The sequence below is a fragment of the Pollachius pollachius genome, assembly GCF_949987615.1.
Source record: "Pollachius pollachius genome assembly, chromosome: 20".
Taxonomy (NCBI): Eukaryota; Metazoa; Chordata; class Actinopteri; order Gadiformes; family Gadidae; genus Pollachius; species Pollachius pollachius.
Window position 1 is genome coordinate 7,974,744 of NC_136953.1, and position 25,574 is coordinate 8,000,317.

Consider the following 25,574-nt stretch of genomic DNA (forward strand, 5'->3'; position numbering starts at 1 on the left):
AGATGTAAAGATATTTTGTTAAGTTTTGTTAAGGGAGAGGTACAATTGTTATGTCATTAGACATGAACAAGATCAGCAACCATGTCTTTTATTTTCCTGATAATCCTAATAACCAAATAATATACAAACTTAATGTTTAGCAAACAATATCAGCCTATTCTAAATTGTTTGAAGCTGCAGTCTGCCTTTCAAGAGGATATCGATTAGAGACTTATGCATAATTTCAGAATACTTTAACAACAAAGTATTTTAGTCAGAACCTGTCTAAATTGTACGAGGTAGGAATGATTGAAGGAAGGAAGAATACAAAAAATACAGGACATTGCAGCTCTGCTGTACTCCGACGTCATCTGGCACGTCACTGCTCTTCTCTGGCGTCATCTCGACCCTTTTTTCACGAACCGCTTCTCCTCTAGCGTCATCAGGGCCATTTGGCCAGTAGTAGCTGCTCTACCACTCTCTCCCTCCCTTCCTGACGACACCCGGAAACGGGGGAAAGGGGGGGAGGCGAGAAGATGGCGTCCTTGCGCTTCAGGCGGGATCCCTGCGGCTTCATCTGCCTCCTTCTCACCTACTTCAGCGTGTTTTACGCCGACTACGTGGTGATCAAGTACGTGCTGATCCCGGCCTACTCCGAGAGGTCAGTGTTACAGGTTAAACGAGGTTTCAAGTCCCCCGTGTAGCCTATCCCAGGCGTCCATTCATTCACTCCTCCTCGCCTTGTCTCCGCAGTTACTAGTCATAATATTCGTATTTGATCATCTTATTCCGAGGATCATGTGTGGTGAGGAGTGAGGGTTTGTGTCTGAAGTCGTGACTCGTGTGGATGGGGATGGTGGTGTGGTTCTGGTCAATGGGGACAACCCGAGACACAAGGAAGCCTGACTATTGGTTCCGCCGCCTTATTGTTTACAACCAGCTATCGGTTTTTCCGCTACAGCCCCAACCGACCGGAACTGCACGGTCGTTAAACCTTCAGTTGCACCATAATTATTACAATGTTATTGTTATTAATAGCCATGTGTCATGCAGCTCTGTTTGAGCTACCGCATAACAATTCGCCAACAGTACACATGAGTCGACAGCATGATCTGGTTGCCATGGGAGACTGTCAGTCAAAGCTTCGCGTGAGACGTCACGTCATGTCGGTCAAGAGTTGTGCTGTTAAAGTGTCTCTCTTTTGTCCTGTGGTGGTCAGTGTGTGGTGTAGTCTACACGGAGTGGTGTTTAATCTCATCCTACTGCTACTGCTCGCCTGTCACGCCAAGGCGGTTTTCTCTGACCCGGGTTAGTACACAATGTGTGTGTTTGTGATCAAATGGATATCCCTTTATTTTTCTAAAACTATTTATATCAGCTGTTTTATGCTGTGCATGTGTGTGTGTGTGTGTGTGTGTGTATAGGCATGGTACCACTACCAGAAACTGCTATCGATTTTTCAGATCTTCGCTCTCAATCCAGGATGAATGAAAGGGTGAGTCACTGTCTGTCTACCTCTGGCTAACTTGAGACTTTATCACTGTACAACTCGTATCATCGGACATTTTGTAGATTTTTGCATAAATAGAGCGTCAATGCCAAAAGGGAGCGATGATGCTAACAGGTAGTGTGTCCCAAGGGGTGTGAAGGCTGGACAGTGTGCAGCAGGTGTGAGACCTACAGACCCCCTCGGGCGCATCACTGCAGGGTCTGCCAGCGCTGCATCAGACGCATGGACCACCACTGTCCCTGGTAGGAGCTCGCCTGCAGCTCCATTTCACCGCTCAGCTCTCCTCTCAATCTCTCCACCAGCTCCTCTCTTCACCTCCTGCTCTCCATCTCCTCCCCTCCAACTCCTGTGTGTGTGTGTGTGTGTGCGTGTGTGTGTGTGTGTGTGTGTGTGTGTGTGGACAAACTTTAATGATGGCTATTTGTTCATAGGATTAATAATTGTGTGGGGGAGCTGAACCAGAAGTACTTCATCCAGTTTCTTTTCTACACCGGTGAGTTTGAATAACAACTGCTATTGCTGCTGCTACTATTATTACCCTCTCCATTACTACTTTTATATTGCCTGCCTATGTCTTACAGCTAAATAGTAATCATTTATTTCTCTCTCTTGCTCTCTGTGTCTCTCTCAGGCCTGGCCAGTCTCTACTCTATGGTGCTGGTGGTGTCTGCCTGGGTGTGGAGGATTCGCAGCGAGAGAGAAGGAGCTACAGAAGGAGACGGAGAGGAGGAGGAGGAGGCCCCCAGCAAGCACCTCATAGTGTGAGGAGAGGAGGGAGGGAGGGAAGGGGGAGAGAGGGATGGTGAGGGAGGCGTTGATGGAGGGGTTAAGAGAGGGATGGATCGATATAGGGAACAGAAAGTTTTGTTTATTTAGGGCCACTGCGTTGAATGAAGTGTTCTTGGTCTGATGCCTACAGCCTACGTCACAACAATGAATTGTAATCTCTCTCTCTCTCTCTCTCTCTCTCTCTCTCTCTCTCTCTCTCTCTCTCTCTCTCTCTCTCTCTCTCTCTCTCTCTCTCTCTCTCTCTCTCTCAGGGCTCACTACATTATTCTGCTTGTTGAGTCGGTGCTGTTTGGCGTGTTTGTTATGGTCATCTTCTACGATCAGGTACGCCCACGGACACTAGACCGGTAGTTACATGGTTGTTTTAAAGGTGCACGTGGGCTACAGTGGTGACGTAGAGACCCCTTACGCTCTCTTTTCGTCTCTCTGTCTCTCTACCAGCTGGTGTCCATTATAACAGACGAGACCCCTCTGGAGCAGATGAAGAACAGACTGATGAAGGACAGACCGTCCTCTTCCTCACAGCACCAGCCACACACACACACTCACACGCACACACGCAAGCCCAGGATCCCCCTGCTCCGAGAGGTCTTCGGAAGAGGTGTGTGTTTGTGTGTGTGTGTGTTGTTAACAGTTCTATATCTTCTACATCTGCAACCAAACCTTTTCACAGAGCAAGATGCCCCTCACCGCTCCCTGCTCCTTAGTAACCTGTCTCTACTGTCTAACCCCTACCTACTAACCTGTCTCTACTGTCTAACCCCTACCTACTAACCTGTCTCTACTGTCTATCCCCTACCTACTAACCTGTCTCTACTGTCTAACCCCTACCTACTAACCTGTCTCTACTGTCTAACCCCTACCTACTAACCTGTCTCTACTGTCTAACCCCTACCTACTAACCTGTCTCTACTGTCTAACCCCTACCTACTAACCTGTCTCTGTACTGTCTACCCCCTACCTACTAACCTGTCTCTGTACTGTCTAACCCCTACCTACTAACCTGTCTCTACTGTCTAACCCCTACCTACTAACCTGTCTCTACTGTCTAACCCCTACCTACTAACCTGTCTCTACTGTCTACCCCCTACCTACTAACCTGTCTCTGTACTGTCTAACCCCTACCTACTAACCTGTCTCTACTGTCTAACCCCTACCTACTAACCTGTCTCTGTACTGTCTACCCCTACGTACTAACCTGTCTCTACTGTCTAACCCCTACCTACTAACCTGTCTCTGTACTGTCTACCCCTACGTACTAACCTGTCTCTGTACTGTCTAACCCCTACCTACTAACCTGTCTCTGTACTGTCTACCCCTACGTACTAACCTGTCTCTGTACTGTCTACCCCTACCTACTAACCTGTCTCTACTGTCTACCCCTACCTACTAACCTGTCTCTGTACTGTCTAACCCCTACCTACTAACCTGTCTCTGTACTGTCTACCCCTACGTACTAACCTGTCTCTGTACTGTCTACCCCTACCTACTAACCTGTCTCTACTGTCTACCCCTACCTACTAACCTGTCTCTGTACTGTCTAACCCCTACCTACTAACCTGTCTCTGTACTGTCTACCCCTACCTACTAACCTGTCTCTGTACTGTCTACCCCTACCTACTCCTTTCATGACCTGTCTCAGTACTGTCTAACCCCTTCGTGCTCCTTAATGAGCTGTAATGGTACTGTCAAACCCCTACCTGCTCCTTAATGTCTCTGTCTGTCTGTCCGTCTGTCTGTCTGTCTGTCTGTCTGTCTCTCGCTCTCTCTTTCCAGGGTCCATGCTCCTCTGGCTCCTCCCCCTCCACTCCAATCCCCCCTCGGCAGGAGGGATCAGCTACTCCGCCCTGCCCGACTACGATGTCTGACCTCTGACCTCGGGGAGAGAGACTGTATGGGTGATGGAGAGAGGGCGGCCCAGGTAGTCTGAGTGAGGGGAGTACGAGAGGAGATTTATTTTCCCGGACCAGCTTGACCTTTAACCTTAAGGGAGCGTCCGAAAAAGGGGAGAGAGAGTGACGGCGAGATTGTGTGTGTTTGGTGTTTGTGTGAGTGAGTTTAATGAAGTGTAATGCGTTTTTGAATCCCAGGATTTTTACCACATTTACACTTGGGAGGGCAGACCAATCAATTACTGTTTGGGGACGGGGTCCCCACCATGCGGCCCTCGGCCGGCCCCCGATCGCCCCTCCCCGCCCACAGGTTGAGGGCCGCTATAGTCCTTTACCAAAAGTCTTAATGAGTTAGATGGTGTTCTCACTGAAATCATACCCAATGTATTATTTATTGGTTCACATTCATGGATGGTTCTTTCATTTTTTTTACGTAATTATTTATTTACTTAAGTTACCTCTATGTTATTTATCCATTTAAATGCACCCCTAATCACTGAAACTATCTTTATACAAAGCGATAAACAATATTTATTTATGTATTATAATTTGTAAATATTACTTTATTTTAAATGCATATCAAGATGAGGGGAACTTCCAGTCGAAGAACAAAGTTTAGCAAATGAATGATGGTTGTTGGTATTTACATATTCAGACCGGATCTTATGCATTTTTACCAGCACAAATAGAAGGGAGTAGAACTGAACAATTAATTCAAGCATAACCTATTTAATGTCATTAATGTCCACTTGTGACAATTCAAACCGTTTACCTGACTAACCAAATAATCGCCATGTCACTCATCACGTCGTTCGTTAAATAATTTGTTACATCATTTGTTACATTGCTAGTTCAGATATTTGTGACAACATCATGGGATCAGGTAGGTAGTAATAGTTAATCTCCCTCCACTAGGCCAGTGTTAATAAAATAATTCCTGCTTTTTGCAGATGCATCATACAGTGTTCCACAATATGTCACCAAACTATAAGATTATCCCAGATTAAATTCAACTATAGATATTTCTAATTCCTATTATAGAGATGATATTGGTTCTTGTCACATGGTTCTATCTGTTCTGTTATAATGATTAGTTTCTATGGTATGAAGGGAGTTGACCATATTCTTTAGTATGCATGGGAGGGAGTTGACTATTGCTTACTATGGATGAGAGGTTATCAACTTTGTGGTTAACTATGGTATGGGAGTTGACTGTTAACTATGGTAACAGAAAGAGTTGGCTGTTGTTTCCTATGGTATGGGAGGGAGCTGATTGTCTACTATGCTATCAGAGAGAGTTGGCTGTTGTTTCCTATGGTATGGGAGGGAGTTGATTGTCTACTATGCTATCAGAGAGAGTTGGCTGTTGTTTCCTATGGTATGGGAGGGAGTTGATTGTCTACTATGCTATCAGAGAGAGTTGGCTGTTGTTTCCTATGGTATGGGAGGGAGTCTGCAGTTTGGGTAGAACTTTCCCGGTCAAAAGGTGCTCGGTTTTGATCCCTCAGCCTACTTCCGTAGACTGAAGATGACTTCTACAAGCTCTTTAATAACATGTTTATTAATTCAATGTAAGTCCCTCGGGGTAAAAGTGTCTAAATGGTAAATAGTACGGTGGAGTGTACACTCTGGATTTAAGTTTAAATTCACCTCAGCCCACGCACTATACATGGGCCATATTTCAAACTACTGAACTAACAGCAGCAGAATAAGCTCAAGCTTACGATCACTGGGACAACATGGAGGTACCACTTTGTTTCAGGGAACAAAGACACAAATGGTACATTCCAACCATGCAGCCTCTGCACAAAGAAAATGGGGTTTGAACAGAATACTGGAACAGTATTGGGATGGGATTGGAAGAAAAGGCGTTAAAGTAACTGATTTCTCTCATCCTAACAGGATTGTAAACTGTTTTCTTGATGTGATTGCTCTGGGTTTGACTTGTTCTTACTGTAAATAGTTATTCATGTATTTTATATTGAAACGTGTGCAATTTTGTTGAAGGAAAAGTTACTGAGTTTGACTTTGTCTGTTTATGGACATAAAAAACTGTTGTGTATGAAATATGTTTTTGTGGATGTTTGTTGAAATGCCTTTTTTCCAGGTGCGGTAGTCCTAATTTGCCTAAACATTTTGGTTCCTAAAACCGGCCCAGACCACATTCTATTTAAATAGAATTCCTGATCAGATTTGTCTATTTTAGAAATCCTCAACCTCAGGGTTTTACAAAGATAAACAGAAAAAACATAGAAAAAAACATAATTGTTCAAGGGGTCAGGGGTTTTCTTGTCTGATTTCCTAGACCAATGCAGTAGTAGTACTTTTAAATGTTAAAAAAAAACTGGGTGCGCTAGTTTTGCCAACCGGGATGGGCCAGCACTGCATTTGCATGTTTTGCTATGTTGGTCCGTCGTGCCGGTAATACCGGCACACCCCATTGTCAATTACCATGACAGCGGGAAGGAATGTGCGTGAGTATCTTGCTCAACAGTAGACAGTAGACTGTATCGAGGCTTCAGCACGCGCTCACTTGATGGATCTGACGTGGGAGCAAAACGTCATCGGTGTCTCTCTGTCGTTGGGTCTCCGTTTCTGCTCAAATTGACGCAATCAATAGTGGTGAATGACTGACATTTCTGGTTGTGTCCAGTGGTGTGTCCACACTGGTCTAGTACAGAGGATGAATGCTTCACAAAGATAACTGTGGGGGAGGGGTTACATCCAGCTCTGTCTGTTTGATTGGCTGTTCAGATTGCTGTTGTTGTATGGTTGTGTGAAACTAGTGAGAGAGACTATATGGACCGTCTCCTCCTTGGTGGTCCAACAGTGAAGGGAGGGGAGGTTTTACCGTTTTGCAGATGTGGAATAATTCCGAGTTTAAAAAGTAAAAGACCTCATAGGTTTCCTGTGCTACAACCATTGATGGAGCTTATGTGATTCTGTGTGTTTATGATTAATTCTATAAGAAGTGGCTGTAGCATTGGGGTTGACACCCCAAAGACACAGGAGAACTTTTACTTTAAAAGCAGGAAGTTGCTATTCTGGAGGGTAAGATCACTAGCTTCATGATCATCTGGTATTGTGCTTTAAGAGAACGTGGATGCTCTATCAACAAAACAATTTCATATTTTCTACAATATCAGGCCTCAAAATTATGTTTTTGAGCCACCTGACGTTTGGGTTGTGTTTTTGAACCTGTGTACTATTATTATTATTGTTATTATTGTTACTATTGTTATTATGATTATTACTGAAATGCTGCTCTCTGCTTCTTGCAACTGGAAGTAAAATGTCTTGCAAACAATTCTGTTCAGTGCCTTTTATGTGTGTTAAAATACCGGGTTTGAACTTTAATATGTGTACATGTCATGTCATTTGACCGTGAGTATGTTGGAAGACTTTAAAGGGAAATAATGTATTGATAACCAATATGCATAAAGAAGTGGTATTTATCACTTCTCGCAACATGTCAGGAGAATGTATTGCTTATTTGATGGCACATTAGTGCTTGGCCTCTAAAAATGTCAGTTCAGCATTATCATTATATATTTTATTTTATTTTATTTTATTTAGTTAGATTCCAGAGAACAGAATTGGAACGCGCCCCAAACTTGTCCCACTTCGCCCACCCCCACCGCTGAGGCCGTTGATTGGCTGAGCCCACAGTCAGTCGATAGCACAGTGACTCAACACGTCCATGTGACTCATACACGGTCATGTGACTTTTGTTTTTGTTTGCTGCTTTCACTTCCGTCTTCGTTCTGAGACAGTCACGTGAACGCCAGAGAGAAGACCATTAGCCCATGTTGTCATATTGTCATATATCCACCTCCACCGATTTTGCCTTCAAACCGGGTTTGGGAAGCCCTTGGCCGGACAGTGCCTAGTCTCTGCGGTCGGATACCATGGCGGACGGGGAGAGGTCGCCGCTGCTGTCTGATCCACAAGATAGTCCGAGCTCTTTCTATAGCTCTCGTCGACCCGTACCACAAAGTAAGTGTCTGGCCTTCACTATAACATGGAATAACTGCAATAAGAAGATGGGAACGAGAGGCAGACGTGAAGTGCGATCCGTCCCTTCAACACTGGGATTATGTGTTTTGTACACTGAGAAGTACTCGAAGTAGTTCTGAGTATATGAGTATGTAATACAGGTATTTGAGTGGCCGAAGTTCAATTCCGCATGATGATACAGTATCTCTATAACCTCATATAACTGTCTTATGTAGGAGGGTCATAACTATATATCGTATCTATATTGTAAAGTGCATGTAAAGGGATTCTAAAAGGGGGTGGTTTCAACAGATGGTGAGGTCATGGGTGTAGGTGGTTCCTTCTTTCAGTTCCTTCTGCTACTTTCAGGTTGTGTCAGGTGTTTTTGGAGTGCATCCAGGGGTTAATATAGATTTTATAACACACTTCAATGGTTGGTGTGGGTCAACGGGGATACATCTGTTATTACAGTTATCGACGTTTATTCACACATGAGTCAGCTGGTTTATTGTCCATCATTTACAGCAGATTCCTCAGCCAATACCACAGGACACTACTACGTATTCACTTAAATTGCTTGGTATTAACAATAAATCAATATTGATAACAGATAGGTTTTTGTTTACTACGCAGTTGCTGTAAAGCACATATGTACTCTCCCCCTCCTTCCCTTACCTCTCTCTCTCCTACTCTCTCCTCCCCCCTCCCCGTGGTCAGACTTTGAGTCTCCGTTCCCCAGCTCCAGGGCTGACACGATGGAGCCGCCTCCGCCCTACTCCCTCCCAGGCGTCAGCCCAGACGAAGGGGTCTCTGTGGGGGTGAGCTGCCGGGTGTGCCAGAGCTCCATCTCGGTGGAGGGGAAGGGACACCAGCACGTGGTCAAGTGTAGCGTCTGCAACGAAGCCACGGTGAGCCTGGAGACGCCATTCATCCTCCCTTCAACAACGGAATAAAAGACGGATGCCATCTGTAATTTCAGGAGGAGGAGGAGGAGGAGGAGAAGGGGGGTGGGGTTGCACACGACTCTGCTCTTCTCTTAGATGTCCTGGGTCCAATCCCCAATGTCCACAGTCTAGCTGTTGGCATCCTTGAGCAAGATGCACCCTAAACCCTACCGGATCCTTAATGAAGTTTCTGAATTCAATGGAGCTGTTTGATTAATCTAATTGGAGCCTAATTGTGGTGATGAGATGTTGAGCTAAAACCTATCCATTGACAATAGGGCAGTGAGTACAGCAAGGATGTTCTGTAACTGCTTTCCTGGAGGAGGAAAGCAGACCCCCTAAGGGGTCGATGCAGGGTGTGGTCAAGTGTTTGGTTTTGGACTTGACACAAGAATAAAATGAATGCTCATTAGAACTGTGCACTATTAGTTGGTTGTGATAAATATATCGATCTTCAGTCGCAAAAACAATATTCAGATGAACTGTAAAAATCATTCTTTATCTGGGGATAAAATCATACTGCCACCTTGTGGATTGATTACTGTAACTACAGGGGTCTCAATTTGCACGTGTGTGTGTGTGTGTGTGTGTGTTCCTGTGTGCAGCCCATAAAGAACGCTCCAGTCGGGAAGAAGTATGTGCGCTGTCCCTGTAACTGTCTGCTCATCTGCAAGGTCACTTCCCAGAGGATCGCCTGCCCACGACCCTACTGGTAACACACACTCTGCCTACACACACACACACACACAAACACACCATTATGGAACAAAACATGCGCTGAGGGACCGTGTTGGATGCTGACCTGCTGCTGTTTCCTAGTAAACGTATCATCAACCTGGGACCGGTGCACCTGGCTCCAGACAGTCAAGAACCACAGAACCAGCCAGTCGGAATCAGGGTCCTCTGTGGACATTGTGCCAACCCATTCCTGGTACACACACACACACACACACGTATACACACACTATTCCACACTTAGATGGGTTAGATGGGATATATTATACCACCAGGTGTGAGTGTGATTAGCCGTTAAGCCGTTTTGAAAATCGGCCTCTTCTGACATCACAGGTGGGCCTGTCCACCTAGATGTGTGCTGGATTGATCAGTCTACCAGCCTACCCAGTGGACCGTCACACACCTAGGACGGGTGTGGTGTCAGAAGAGGCAGATTTTCAAAACAGCTTGTAACGGCCAATCCCACTCACACCTGGTGGAATAACAGGTCACGTTTAATACCTTCAAGTTCATGCTCGCTCTGTGTGTGTCTCTCTCTCAGTGGACAGAGTTTTCTGACAGAACCCTCGCCAGGTGTCCACATTGCCACAAAGTGTAAGTCCTGCCACCTTGGTATGAGTATTGTGATTGTTTCCTGCTCCACTTTGTCCGACCCACTCCCTGCGTCCGATTTGCAGCTCTTCTATTGGCCATCGGTACCCCAGAAGGAGGAGCTTGCTGTGCCTCCTGCTCTATTTCGTGCTGGCCGCCACAACTGCTGGACTCATGGTGTGTGTATTATATTTATATATATATATATATATATATATATATTTATTATTATTATTATTATTATTATATTTTATGTATTTTCTTAATAACTTTCCCCCCCTTAACTTTCCCCCTGTGTGTGTGTGTGTGTGTGTGTGTGTGTGCAGGCGGGGACGTGGACTGCAGCCCAGCATTCTAAAGGGATCTATGCGGCCTGGGTCCTGATGTTGGTGCTGGCTCTGTACTCCCTGGGGCGAACCCTTTACTGGAGATGTCTCCGGATCAGCCAACCACTGTCCAACGTAGTATAGAGGGAGAGAGGGAGAGAGAGAGAGGGAGGGAGGGAGAGAGAGAGAGAGAGAGGGAGGGGGAAAGAGAGAGAGGGCAGAAGAGGTTGAAATTCTAGAGCTGAAGAAAGTGAGATTGATAAGTGGACGAACGTTTGAGATGAGTAATCTCAATATCTTGGAAATGGATTGATTCGAGAGGGATAGACACATCGATTACTAGATGGATGAATTGATTGATAGATGGTTAGGCTGGTAGATTGTTCTACCAAATATCCTGAAAAACACTAGCCAACCACAGCCCTCAATGTGCCGGGGCACGGGCACTGACCAGGCACTTTTAAACCAATCACAGGGCCTTCAATGTTCTCATTTGGTTCATATAATGCAGCTTGCGCCAGTTTGAGCCTGTCCAAATGGATTTAAGTCTGTTCAAACCAGTTAGACTGAGCTCTTGCCAGATTGAGTCCATTTATAGATTGTGCCAGTATTGAGCCAATCAGAAGGAGCATATGCATTACTTTGTTTGGACCATGGGTCTGCTGCTCTAGTTATATAACTCTATAACCCACAGACAGACCCAAAACATCCAAGCGGGTCTAGTCTTTACTTTGAGGCATCGCGGCACTAGCAGATCCCCTCGCATTAGCACTTTGACCGTCTGTTTTTAACCCCGAGGTAGGACGCCATGCCCTGACTGGCTAACTGTGGAATCAGCTGTTAGCTCAGCTTTATTCTAATGATCATTACCTCCTGATACGCCACATGATCAATAATATCATTTACTAATTTATAATGGAATATACAGATCCTGGAGATAAATTGTATGGACCAATGGGAGACATAAGGGACTTATATTTCACTGCCATTGCCAGTATATGTAAAATATGACATTTCTCCTTTCATTGGCTCGAGTACACTGATCAGAAGTCCAACCAGCTCCCTGCCAAGCTTAATAAATTAACAAAAACATTTTACGTTTCTTGCTAGATTATCTGAAAGACTGACTTACTAGTACTTCAATTTAATACATTTTTAAACTGAGACTAAAGTTACTCATGAAGGGACCTCACTATCCAACCCATAATACGGGATTAAACGTATTCTTTATTACCTTAAAATATCAAATATAACTTGGGCATTTATTTTGATGTGTTTACATTTGTCATTTGTCAGTGTCGATGAGCACTTTATTTTGAAAATAAATCTTGTTCTTGGCGGAAATGTTGTCGTTGTATAACTGAAGACGCTGTGTAAACTAAACCCAAAACGTACGTAGGTACGGTACCTTTGTATGTGTTTTATTTTTTATTGAACACAAGGACGCGAGGACTCTGGCGCCCTCTAGCGGTGGTTTGTGTTGGTTCGCTCTAAAACCTGTTGCACTGCATTCTAACGTAGATGGTATTCTTTATGCTCGGCTTTGGTTGACTTTATGTACGTATGGGTTTTTCTTTCCTATTTTGACACTAAACAGCTTTGACTAGCTTATTTGACTCTCACAATACTTTGTGTGTGTTTGGGTCTACAACTGCGGAAGATTTCACTGAGCAGCTGCGGTTTTTATAGGGCTTTCCTAAGTATATAATAGCATTAAAACTTAAGGCTAGTGAACTAGAGAGAGTTAACTGTAAAACACCTCTCTACAAGCCTCTCTAGTTATCTACCTCTCTGCCACTCTCTCTCCCCCTCTTAGTGCTTTACCTCTTTGCCATTGTGTGTGATTAAAAATGTGGCCGGACAGAGCAAGAGGTCAACGGACAGACAGCCAAACAGACTGACGGACAGATAGATGAATGGATGGATTGATTCAATCCTCGTTCCTGAGAAAGAAGGAATTTCTTCTGTCATTCCACAGCTGTTACATTCCCCTTTCTCTCTCACTCTCTCGGCCGCCCGCCACCGTCCCTCCCTCCTTTCTGACATGTGACTCCAGTGAGGGCTCCAACCCCAGCGGGACAGGGGCACATCTGAGTACAGGGAGACGTCCCTGTGGACACTCAGTCACTGGAAGTGCTGGGATCTGGGAGCGCTGGTTCTTCTCCGGCCAGTGGAGGGCTGTGATCACGGTTTAGCTCGGGACCCTCGGGAATACGGGCTCCGTTCTCCAGGGACGGATCCTAAGGCTGTTCTGGAGGCTCTCTGCTGAGGTTCTGACCCACATCTGGAAGGTTCTGATGTTCTCTGACTGGTCTTCAGCTGCAGCAGCGTCCGGCTTGGAGCATTCATTTTGGGATATACTGTGTATATAAATATATATACACACACACACGGGTTGTTTCGGACCATGATGGACAGGAAGTGGTCCGACATGAGCCCAGCAGGGGGTAGAGGGTCCAGGAGGTCCCGGAGGTCCCGGTTCCATGACGGGGGGGTCCAGGGGGATTCAGGTACCTTACCTATCGGCAAGATCACCAGGCGGACCCCCGCGAAGCCCCCGTACCTCCAGCAAGCAGGCGTGGCGCAAGCACGCCGGTGAGAACACACACACACGCACACGCACACACAGTCATCAAAGCCACCTGTAGGTCATCCGATCCAGGAGGAGAGAAGCTAGGGTCATGACCTCTGTCTAGAGGGAAGGGGAACTGTGTCCAATAGGCCAAAAGCACGCCAAGCCTCTTCCATCAGTTCTGTTTCCATGTCGCTGCTCCTTGTGTTATCACAGAACACAGAACGTTATCAGTGTCTACGTTCTGTGTTGTACTTCTGTTGCTGTTCCTTCTGTTTTCAGTGTCTCTGTTCTGTGTGTTCTACTTCTATGTTGCTGTTCCTTGTGTTTTCAGTGTCTACGTTCTGTGTTCTACTTCTGTTACTGTTCCTTGTGTTTTCAGTGTCTTTGTTCTGTGTGTTCTACTTCTATGTTGCTGTTCCTTGTGTTTTCAGTGTCTACGTTCTGTGTTCTACTTCTGTTGCTGTTCCTTGTGTTTTCAGTGTCTCTGTTCTCTGTGTTCTACTTATGTGTTTCTCTTCCTTGTGTTTTCAATGTCTCTGTTCTGTGTGTTCTACTTCTGTATTTCTCTTCCTTGTGTTTTCAGTGTCTACGTTCTGTGTTCTACTTCTGTTGCTGTTCCTTGTGTTTTCAGTGTCTATATTCGGTGTGTTCTACTTCTGTGTGGCAGTTCCATGGTTTATGTGGTTGGCATGTGAGCAAATGGTGCTATAAACATTTCCTGAAACAGCACATGCTATTTTCACACTCTGTCTGCCCTTATGCCTAAAAGAAGACCATCTCAAACTGTGTGTGTGTGTGTGTGTGTGTGTGTGTGTGTGTGTGTGTGTGCTTCATACCAATGTATCTGTGTGTAAAAGTGTTTGAGATGGATAAGTGCGAACAGGATATTTAGAGTTAAGCTCTTAGATAATTAAACAACTTTAATTCTATTAAGTTAATGGAGTAAGGAAAAGCCCCCTCAGTATCATGTGCTGTGTTAAACATGCGGCTACCTTGCAGCTGTAGGGAACTTTAGTCCTCGTAAACCCTTCTGGTGCTGACACGCAAATAAAAAATGTTTACTGAAGTGACCCCGCTAATCGGCCCCTCACTAGGGCAACTGGATGGGGTCTGTCTGTGTGTGTGTGTGTGGGTGGATGGGTGGGTGTGTGGAGAAGCGATGTTAGGGGGGGGGGGGGGGGGGGGGGGTTCATTTCCAACTGATACATACATATGGACGTTGACAACTGTCGACTGACGTTTTATGCGGCTTGTCTCGTCTTAACCATATTAACCTAGCTGCTAGCTTGTGTTTGGAACCAAGATGCAGCCAAGATGACCACTGGGTGGATAATGGCCAGAATGCCCTACTAGGGAGTTGGCAGCTGATGCTATATTAGTGTTTAAATAGCATGAATCAGCCTGCCCAGCAGCTACACGACATTACAGATTCATGAGTCGAGGTCTCTGTCTCTCTCTGTCTCTCTGTCTCTCTCCCTCCCTCTCCCCATGCGTCTCTCTCTCTCCCATCAGACCATATTGGGAAAACGGAGTGCACTTGCTTTATATTATGTGCATTGGATTTCTTTGTACTTCATTGGTCTTCAATAAGGAAGTGTTCTGGTGGGAGAAAGGAGAGCGATCTGCTCTCCAATGTATGTTGTACTTCATCGCTGAAGTCCACAGATTCCTCCAAGTAAAGGCCTCTGTCTCGCTCTCTTTTTCACATCTTCTCTATCTCTATATGAGTTTCTCATAGTCTCTCTACCGCAATCTCTCCGAGACTGAATGTTTTTGCTGTGCTAAAAGAAGTGTCGTCGTATCACTTCATATGGTGTTGGGTATTATTAGTGTGTGTTTCCAGGAGCACATGCGTGTGTGTGTGTGTGTGTGTGTGTGTGTGTGTGTGTGTGTGTGTGTGAGGATAATCCTCTGCATTACAGTGATGAAAATCCTAGTCAGCAGTAAGAGAAGCTGCAGTGTGATGTAATAACCTAAGATACACAGACACACTGACACACACATGCCCACACGCACACATTCAGCCGACTCGCTTTGGTCTGGGGTTGAGTGTAACGTCCTTCCTTCGGGGTCACAGTGAAAAAGTGATTCGGTGTATATTGCATTTTTGCATATTACACCTCACAGGATTAATAGGTTTATAAAATGCAGAATGCCATTCACGCACGCACTATAGCACTGCAAACAATGTACTGCCATTCTGTACTTGATAGTAGTATAAATAAAAATAAGAAGTATCTTAATCTTCCATCATGTGATATTTTGTGTGTGTACTGTGCCCTCTCTATGCTCGGTCGCTCGCTGGCGTGAAGTGTCTTAGGAATTTTATTTAGGAATTCTGTGATCTCCTCCGACATTACTACCACTTAGATGTTGACGCGGGTGTCAGAAGGTGGTAATTCCGGTAGCTTAAGAGCTGGTGATTGCACACACTGTCAAGCAGCTCTTGGTGTAATTTATGTCTCTGTTTACCAGCAGAGAGTGCTCGCCAGGCCTTTAACTGATCCCTGGAGGACGCACACTAGCATGTCCTTGAACACGGACCATCCGTTTGGTTTATCAGATTCATTTAGCACATTAGGACTTGGCCTAGACCCCAATCACAGTGGGGCCCCAGACGTCTAGTGTTACAATCTGCCCCGCAACCGTGCACTAAAGTCATATGCTCTTTTAACTTGAAGTCTCTTTTTAAAAGACCCTAACTATAAAACCCAACGTGGAATAATTAACTATATATCCTCTCAACTCAACCAACTCACTTTACTTGAGACAATAATAATGTGAAATAGGTAGCTTTCTATCTATTTGTATCAACACTAATTTACTCTATCTCTAATTTCATCTACACTCACAGTCTCCTTTAGATTAGTGATTGCATTCCTTTCGTCTGCAATCAGACACTAAGCTTTCCCGATCTTGGAACTGTCAAAGTGCCAATCACGTTCACCCTGCTAAAACACCCCACAGAGATTTATGCCTTTTGACAGATGTCATCGCAGCGGCCGCTATCTGAAACCGTGAAATGTTGCCCGCAGACGTGCCGATGAGGGCACAGCTGAGGCAATAAGGCAAGGAACCGCTGAGAAACCCCATACCCACGTCACATGACCAGCTGTCAATCACACAGGCAATGCCCTACACCATGCTGGCCATTACGTCATCTGAATTCGTTGATCATGGGACATTTAAAAGGTGCGAATTCAGTGTTCAGTTCGAAAGTCATGTCAGGTCAGGTTTATTTTCTCAGAGGTCTAATTGCCCCACATCCCCCTAACTCTAGATTCAAAGATTCAAAGGTTTTTATTTGTCACATACTCATACAGGATGTGCAGTGAAATGTTTGTGTGACATACGCTGCATTTCGGTGCTTAAAATATAAATAAAATCCAATATGAGTTTTAACAGAAATATATATCTTTACACAAGAAAGATAAAGTATTGAGTTATTAAGTTATTGCAAGTATGTTAAGTTATTGTATATTATGCACATTAAGTTATGTAAGAGTTGTGAAATGAAGAATATTATAAATAGATATAAAATTAAAACTATGTCCCCCTAAATCTCGGTCCTCAGAACTTTAGGTCTTCAGAACTCTAAGTCCTACTAACTTTAGGTCATATATTTTATTTAATTACTTGTAACACTAAGGTCCTCATAGCTCAATGAATGATGGGTTAGCTAGATGGACCAATCACGGAGAGATGTCGCTTTGATGGCTTTATGATGTGATATCCTTTCACAAATATCAGATGAGCTCGATGATTAACACCTAATCAGTCCCTCCAGAAAAACGCGATTATGCGATCGCATAATTCAACGCATAATCAGCCAAGAAAAAATGGGGCCGCATTTTTTCAAATATGCCACACAAAATATCCGAATAAACCAACTAACTTTTGCTGGAAAAGCGCCATCATCTGGATGGCAGACTGGATGGCAGTTTTATTCCGTATAAAGGCATAGAGTTAAATTAAACAATAAATATGAGATGATGAGATGAGATCGAAAAATATGAATTCTTATTTTTCGATCTGATAGGTCCCATGGGCTCAACCGGAAAAGGCGTGACTTTGCCACTCTATAGGGCTGTTCCAGATGAGCGTGGCAAGAGAGAAATGTATTTCAGTTTAATGTTTCAGATATTTTTGAGTCAAATTATAAATAAAAAATAAGTTCATATTTATTCCCCTTATTCTCGTTGTTGACGATGTTATAGTTGTGTTTTTCATGTACTTATTTTGCCTCTCCGGGGAGTGTTAACCGGCATACACAGCTCGTAAGAGACCGGAAGATTGCACTACTCCAGGAGAACGCTATAATGCAGGATCCTCTTCTTAACAAGATGATGGCCAGGCATTCGTTTATCTGTTTCCGTCGTGTGAAGACAGAGGACGGTGCAGGTCAACCCGGGCTGCTGGATCTATCATTTAAAAGCAAACGTCGGAAGATGTAAATCCGAGTCAACCAAAGCAACACCTTAAGTCAAGTAAGATGACGATGATGTCAACCGACCGTTTTTTTTTTAAACATATTTTATGTTTAACAAGTGTCTAAGTGTCTTTAACTATTTTCTAGCAAGAGCACATCGACAGTAGAAGTAGGCAGATGTTGGGGAAGAAGTTGTCGTCTTAAAATCTTTGCATTACTGCAATGCACTCTAGACATCGTTCGTCTTGGTTGCGTTACCTGCTGACCATGTCTGATTCCATGTTACCGTATCTAAAGTTACATTTTCTACACATCACATTGATGGGGCGAATCCTGCAAGTTTTATACAGGGTGTAGGGTGTATGAGAATGACTACATTAAATATCAAACTTGTGGGTATGCCTGGTAAGCTCATGAACATGCTGGAACATAGGGGAGACACACACACACACACACACACACACACACACACACACACACACACACACACAAGGATTTAAGGAGCATCAGAAATTATCATCTTATTAAATAGAGAAAAACATTCAGCTAAACAGCAAAGACTAATCCATCTGACCATCAATTTTAAAGTTTATGCAAACTGCCTGTGAGACTTATCTCTGTGGGGGAACAGAGAGGGCTTATTATGTGGAAGAATATGTGGTGGAATAATCACTTTAACAAACAGAGTTCGAGAAGAATGATGCATGAAAGATAAAGACTTTATTATCACTCGCAAACAAGCAAGAACCAAGCCTGAGTTAGGCCTGGGGTCGCTCCAAAGGCCATTGTACTTGAGGGAGAATGGTACCATGTTTACTCGATTTTCCACGTGAGAAATGACATAACTCCTTTCAAAGAGGCGTGCCCTCTGGGTCAGAAAAGTCTCATTAATAATGAATGCACAGAGAAGGATTCACAAATGTATTTTGTGATTTAGGCTACGTTTACATGATGACGGTCTGAACAGAAGACGCAAAAGTGGCGTCGCGTCTTCACTTTTTATTCCGCGTTTAAACGAGCGTTTTCGGGAGGAAATCTGCGTGCATACGGTGACGCAAAAGTGTGGAATTCGATTGGGTATTGTTGGGCAAAAAATAACCTGCTGAGCACATCACATGTACATTATAAATATAGCTAACTCCTACCCTAGCTTAATGAGCACATCACATGGCAGTCACCTTATAATATAGTCAACTTTTAACACATAACACATACATGAGAATATAGTCAGGTCAGGGCCGGAGCCAGGGCCCCATATCTCCTCCCGGCAGATGGTAGACACTCAGACAATGCACCAGTCATCCTCAAGAACGGGAGGACCACAACAGGTGATGCTCTGAAGCTCTCCCCCGTGAGGAGGAACACAAGAAGATATACATGCATACACTAGTGCCTGGGAGCCAAGGTCAAGTAAAAACACACAGAACCACACACATCTCAAACGCACACACCTCATCACGAGGAGATACAGCATAAGACTGTATCACTCTGAGACTCTTGACCTTCTTCCGAAGCAGACCTTCCACGGAGGCGAAGCTCCGGACGAACCATCAGCGCTGATTAGGGACTTAGACATATTCGATTTCTCACGCTTATGACTCTGTATAACCGTTGCCACTTTACTTAATAAATCCAAGGTCCTCGTGCCGATAGACTTTATTACCTCTCCGTCTCATTTCATCTGGTCCAGTAACTAGACAGACCGTTTTCCCTTCAGTATGCATGTCAGGCGGCTAGGTGGTGCTGTGATACACCATCACACTACACCACCATGTCTGAGCGCATGCGTAGAATCTTCCTTCTCTTATCTGCGCCGCGAAAACCAAAACATAATTACAGATCCTTCTCTGTTCAGTAATACTATCTGTACATATCCTGTACATTTCGTGGAAAGACTCCTGTAAATTTATTGGAGCTGCCAGAGCAGCTTGACGGTCCGACGCATGGAAATAATCCAACGTGTGTTTGTTTCCCTGTACTGGCGCTGTATGTGACGTAAACGCGTACGCGACGTGAGCAGATCTGAGCAGAGTTTTGCGTCTTGGCAGTGTAGAGGGAAACGCTACGGCGGAGGGTTAGCGTATTCAAGTTTTCCACTCTGGACGGTGGTTTCAGATTTTTGCGTTTTTAAGCCCCCAAAACGCCGTCACCGTCTAAGCGAAAGGCACTTCCGATAAAATATTTTGTCGTTTTTTCCCGCAAGCGTCCTCGTGTAAGCGGGGCCTTATATAGAAATTACTCTCTTCTCACATACATTTCAATTCACACACAAATGGATATCGGTATGTATAAATGTAATATAAATCCATAAAAAAAAAGTTTCACAAACACATTTCTGATCCACACACAAATGTGTCTTGTTTTAAATAAATGTAATATAAATCCATAAATATATGAATTAAAAAATTTGCAATTTTCATCAAAATGTATTTGGATGTTGTTACATTTATAGACAAACTGTTAAACTTGAATTTACAAAACGCTTTTCATTTGTGAACTTGTCATTTGTGTGTGAACTGGTCGGTATTTATATGTGGATTTTTGAGACTCTCCTGACGTTGCTGGATTCACAAATGCATTTTTTTCAACAAGGAACTCTCTGTTGCCAATAGAGTGGCGAAGTCACGCCCTTTCTCCAGGGCATGTAAAGACTGGGAACAGAAAAGAATTACTTTCTCTCCATTGAAACCCATTCATATTTTTCGATCTCATAGGTCCCATGGGCTCTACCGGAAGAGGCGTGACTTCTCCACTATCAGATGCCTCCCTCGTTTTCAGCCAATCACATCACTATAGTGACTGGGTTTTTAGATTGTCGGTGCCGTTTACTACTGTAGTTCAAAACGTGACGCAGCTTTTACTTCTTCGCCACCTAGAGATTGTTATGTACGATCATTCAAAAACCCCATGTTATTTCCCATAAACATTTGACCGAGGGAACCTGGAGGCTCGGAGGCTGGACTTATTCTTCAGAGGTCGGGACTGCACTTATGTGATTGGCTGAAAACGATGGAGGCATCTGATTGGCTACAGAGAGTTCCTTGTTGAAAAAAATGCATTTGTGAATCCAGCCATGTCAGGAGAGTCTCAAAAATCCACATATAAATACAGACCAGTTCACACACAAATGACAACAAGTTCACAAATGAAAAGCGTCTTGTTAATTCAAGTTGAACAGTTTGTAAATAAATGTAACAACATCCAAATACATTTTGATGAAAATTGCATTTTTTTTTAAATTCATATATTTATGGATTTATATTACATTTATACATACCGATATCTATTTGTGTGTGCATTGAAATGTATTTGTGAGAAGAGAGTCATTTGCATATAAATCACAAAATACATTTGTGAATCCTTCTCTGTGCATTCATTATTAATGAGACTGTTCGGACCCCATTCTCCCAAACCATGCTTGTTCAAACAACGAGAAGTGCACCTGTGTCCGACTTGACGTTGTGGGAACTTGTTTCTGACTAGTTGAACTAGTTTAAGTAAGTGAACTAGTTTCTGACTAGTTCTGGCGGATGTTCTCAAGGCTCGTGCATGCGTGCGCGCAAATGCAGACGATCTGAAACTCGCCTATTGTCTTCTGTCTGTTGCTTGTCGTGTGCCCACTTCCTTCCGGCAGCAGGAAGATGTCACTGAGCAAACTAGGAAATGGCTGATCAAACTGTTCTGGATCGATCTGGAGAGACTAGTGTGGTTTCGACGTGTTTCATACACGCGCACATACATGCATACATACATGCATGCATGCATGCATACACGCATGCATACACACATGTACATATACAAATATTATGCAAAAAAGTGCTGAAGTGGTCAGTGTTCTGCGGAAAACAGAAGAGAGGGTCAAGCAAAACAGGAAACCAGAGCTTGGATTGTAAACTAATCAGATAAGGGCCAGACACATGTAGAACTTAAACAACCCACTATTTTAAGCGATTAATGTCAGCAAAAAAAACAGAACCAATGACAACTGACGTGGTCATGGAAGTGGGCTTGGATGCGAGCCCTGAAGAAACGGATAAGAAGATGAGTGAATGACATTGATGTTCAGTTTTTACAGTGCACTACAGAGAACAAAGGGTCTTTTCACCAGAGCCTTCCTGATGACCTCGAAAACTTCATCCACAAATGTCAATATCCAATCCATCTGTATAACTTTGTGTTTTTGTTTCTAACCTCTTTCAGCCTTGGTTTGCTATCGGATCATCGTGCGCCACCTCATGTTCCTGCTCCTCTTTTGAGCCCCCTGATTGGAAGGCTCCCTGGGAGCTCCCTCCTGATTGGGCAGCAGGCAGCTTGTCTTCAGTTGGCAAGGATTAAAACCCAGCTAGCTCTGTCTCAAATCAGCAACGCTATTGCTGCCGGGCACCAAGCCGTTGCCTCGAGGACGGTCTCCAACACCCCTCCCTGCCTTGTATCCACACAAGCTCCTTCCCCTACAGCGACGGCCATCAATCTGCTGAACCTTCTGAAGGTTGCAAACATGTCCCACAAACTATATAACCCCTATTCCTTAGAGAGTCAGGATTATCCATCTTACCAACCTCCAAGTGCCCAGGTAGACCCTGGCAATGTGAGAGAGCCTTCTCAAATGGTCACTGGTTCAACCCCTGCATCTATTGGGGCCTCCTTCGGGACTTCTATGAATCCCAGCAACATTCACCCATCGATGCACCCCAGGTCTATGGGCTTCATCCCTGGTCAGAGTCAGCCAGCCCCTGAGTTTAAGAGGGCCATGAACATCGACATCAAGCAAGCCAAAGGATCTACTATATGCTCAGGGGAGTCCATGCCATCTGACTGCCCTTCCTCATCCAAGAATGCCGCATACAGCCAGGCCCGATATACCTCTGAATCGGCCATGGACATCCTCAAGCGCTTCGACCTTCAAGAAGAAGACTTGGAGGCGCTGTGTTCTTACCCAGACGATCAGCTCTCCCCTGCCAACCTACCCTGCCTGCTGCGAGACATCAGCCAAAAGAAGGCCAACCGGTCGTCTGCTGCTACTTCGTCAAGCTTGGTCCACCAGGCTCAAGGCAGCCAGTGTGCCCCAGAAACCACGTTAGGACCCGGGGCCGATGTGAAGCGTGCGGTGGGAGCTCCTTCTGCCTTTCAGCAGCCAATTAAAGTGATTGAATACGGACATACTAGTAAATATACCGTAGGTATCCGGGAAGAAGACAAAGATAGAGGACACCACAGCATTAGTGTCAGGCCCAGAAGCTTAATTGAAAGTGGCTTGATGGGAAGTTCCACTAGCCAAAGCCGAGAGACTCTGCAAAAGGACCTAGCGCAGGCCAAACATGGTTGTCCGTTGTCACAGAGATCTACCACCTTGTCTCCTTCTGTTTACAGTCCGTTACCAAGCGTGACTGTTTCCCCAGTCCAAAGGCCAGCCGCCCAGTCCATCCAGACTGCCGACATATCCCCAAAGAAAGAACCTGTTGTGTTGCAGTCAGCAGCGCCTGTTGCTAAACCTACTGCCACCAACATTATACCCAAGAGGGATTCTAGTGCTGATCAGGCAGCATCTGCAGCAAGTCAAAGACCAGCTCAAGGCACCGGACACACTAGTCACATACCGGCGCTAGGTAGCGGAACTACCAGTCACAAAGCATCCACGGGTACTGGAACTAACCATCACAAACCAGCTACAGGTCCCGGAACTACCATTCATAAACCAACACCAGGCACCGGAGCTACCAATAAGAGACCAGCACAAGGTGCCAGAACTACCAGTCCAAGACCAGCTCCAGGTGTGGGAACTACCATTCTCAGACCAGCTCCAGCCACCGATCCAGGGCCAGTTCCCATCCACAGGTCCATCCCTACGAACCAGGGGCCCCCTCCAGCATCTGATGTATCCATCCAGAGTCCTCCGCCAGTCAAGCCAGCCGACAAGAGAGTGCCGACGGCGGCCATGATCAGCGACTACATGGGCGTCAAACCCGATCTCTTCCCCCACACCTGTAGTCTCTGTAACAAACCTTGTGCTGCCATGAAGGTGAATATGTCAGTGGTTTTGTTATCGCTCCCTATGGGAGCTAGGTAAATAAGTGTTGTTCCATCCTAGGCAAGGTTTATTTATTTTTTTGAAAGCATATGAATGTCAATGGTGACCAGGACCGTTAAACAGGTGATATTATGCCTCCTATGTGTCTGTTTACTTCAGGACTGGCTGGACCACAAGAAGCACATAGTCCACCGGGCCAGCTGCCAACTGCTAAGCAGACAGTCAGTAAATCTCCTACTCTCAAACTAAACCAAATTGAGCCGGCTTAAATGGTGGTTCATAGAGTCTGAGGCGAGGTCCACATGTAAATTGGTATTTATAAAACATAGCATTTCCAAACGTGAAATGGGGTTTCAGGTAACTGGATACAAAGCTTTTTTTAAAAAACTCATTCATCATGACTTTGATTTACATAATTTAGTTGTCCATTAATATGTGTGCGCCTAATGTTATTCTATGGTGTGTCAGTGTTCTACCGCCACCTACTGGCCTGGCATGCTTATGTCGGAATTTTAAGAAAATGTTTTTTTGTCTTGTCAAGGTATTCCGAAAGGGAGCCGGTTGCAGTTACACTCGAGTAAGTCCCACTGACGTTAGTCTGGTCTTTTTTCAAAGGTTCACTCCCGATAATCATTACGTTTACGGTTACTGATAGATCATAGTTGGTCAGTAGGTCTGACAAGCTGTGGGTATTCTGCTTTTTTGGGATGTGTGGGATCTTCTGCTACATTTAAAAGCTCTACACGACAGTAACTAAACCTCTACATTAACTCTTTCTAAAATTAAGTTAATTGAATGAATACCTGTGGAAGATGCCCATAATGGTAGAATGTCGGTATGTTTGAACATACCTGTCAATAATGGGTAGCACATTGACAACAATCAGCAGGAAAACACAGGGCAAAACAGAATTTGGCTTTACTTGTCTACCTCCTTTAGCTCGGACCCTGAAGAATCCCAGCATCCCCCCACGACTACCACAGTCCCTGCTTCCTCCCAGAGATCCAGGCCCAGTTTCCAGGTAAGCAGCCATGGAGGTCCTGCCTCATCAAACTCTGCACCTCCTTTGACAAGTTCCTCAGTGGACACGAAGATTTCAGAAACAGGCAAGTCTCGGTCTCCACAGAGAACGAGATCAAGGTCAAAGTCTTCAGGAAGGAAAAGATCAAGGTCAAAGTCTTCAGGAAGGAAAAGATCAAGGTCAAAGTCTCCACAGACGAAGAAGTCAAGGTCTCGTCAGACAAAGAGGGCAGGGTCAAAGTCTTCAGGAAGGAGGCGGTCGAGTTCAAGGAAGAGGTCAACGTCGTCAGCAAGTTTGCGGTCCTCAGATTGGAAGAAAACCAGCCGGAAAGTTAACTCACCCCGTAGCTCAAGACCTGTCCACAGGTAACCCAGATTCCCTCAATCTCAATGGTGTAGTTCACCAAATGCATCCCCACCATTCTTCATGCTCGCTCACTTTAATAATATACATGATTTGAAGTCAAGCTTCACAATGATGATAATAAGACCTCCTGTCTGGCCCTTCCACCTCACCTCTTTGTGATTGGTTCCTTCTATCTCAATAACCGGCAGTAGAAGCCACTCCCGGTCCTCTTCAAACTCCTCCTCCAGCTCTTCCTCCAGCTCTGACCGTTACCACGGCAAAAGGCCGTCCTCGCCAGCCAGAAGGTCTAGGCGAAGGTCTGGGTCCCCACGAAGGGGTCGGAGGTCACGTTCCCGTTCCCCACGGAGACGAACCCGCAAGTGAGTCGTTAACCTTGATTTGTTGAATCTTCTA

General features: G+C 44.8%; 2 protein-coding genes across 2 annotated transcripts; both read left to right on the top strand.

Moving 5' to 3' along the window:
• Positions 1 to 486: 486 nt before the first annotated feature.
• On the top strand, positions 487 to 7,446 carry LOC307091050 (palmitoyltransferase ZDHHC3). The gene is made up of 9 exons (XM_079757896.1): positions 487 to 640; positions 1,199 to 1,287; positions 1,404 to 1,474; positions 1,619 to 1,731; positions 1,921 to 1,982; positions 2,121 to 2,250; positions 2,530 to 2,602; positions 2,720 to 2,879; positions 4,055 to 7,446. Exons 1-9 carry the CDS (start codon positions 516 to 518, stop codon positions 4,144 to 4,146), a joined length of 915 nt encoding a protein of 304 aa, XP_079614022.1. The 5' UTR covers positions 487 to 515; the 3' UTR covers positions 4,147 to 7,446.
• A 497-nt stretch (positions 7,447 to 7,943) lies between these two features.
• LOC307090865 (type I phosphatidylinositol 4,5-bisphosphate 4-phosphatase-A-like) lies at positions 7,944 to 12,095 on the top strand. Its single transcript, XM_079757660.1, has 7 exons — positions 7,944 to 8,166; positions 8,884 to 9,074; positions 9,716 to 9,822; positions 9,930 to 10,041; positions 10,387 to 10,439; positions 10,523 to 10,613; positions 10,763 to 12,095. Exons 1-7 carry the CDS (start codon positions 8,079 to 8,081, stop codon positions 10,904 to 10,906), a joined length of 786 nt encoding a protein of 261 aa, XP_079613786.1. The 5' UTR covers positions 7,944 to 8,078; the 3' UTR covers positions 10,907 to 12,095.
• The last annotated feature ends 13,479 nt before the right edge of the window (positions 12,096 to 25,574 follow it).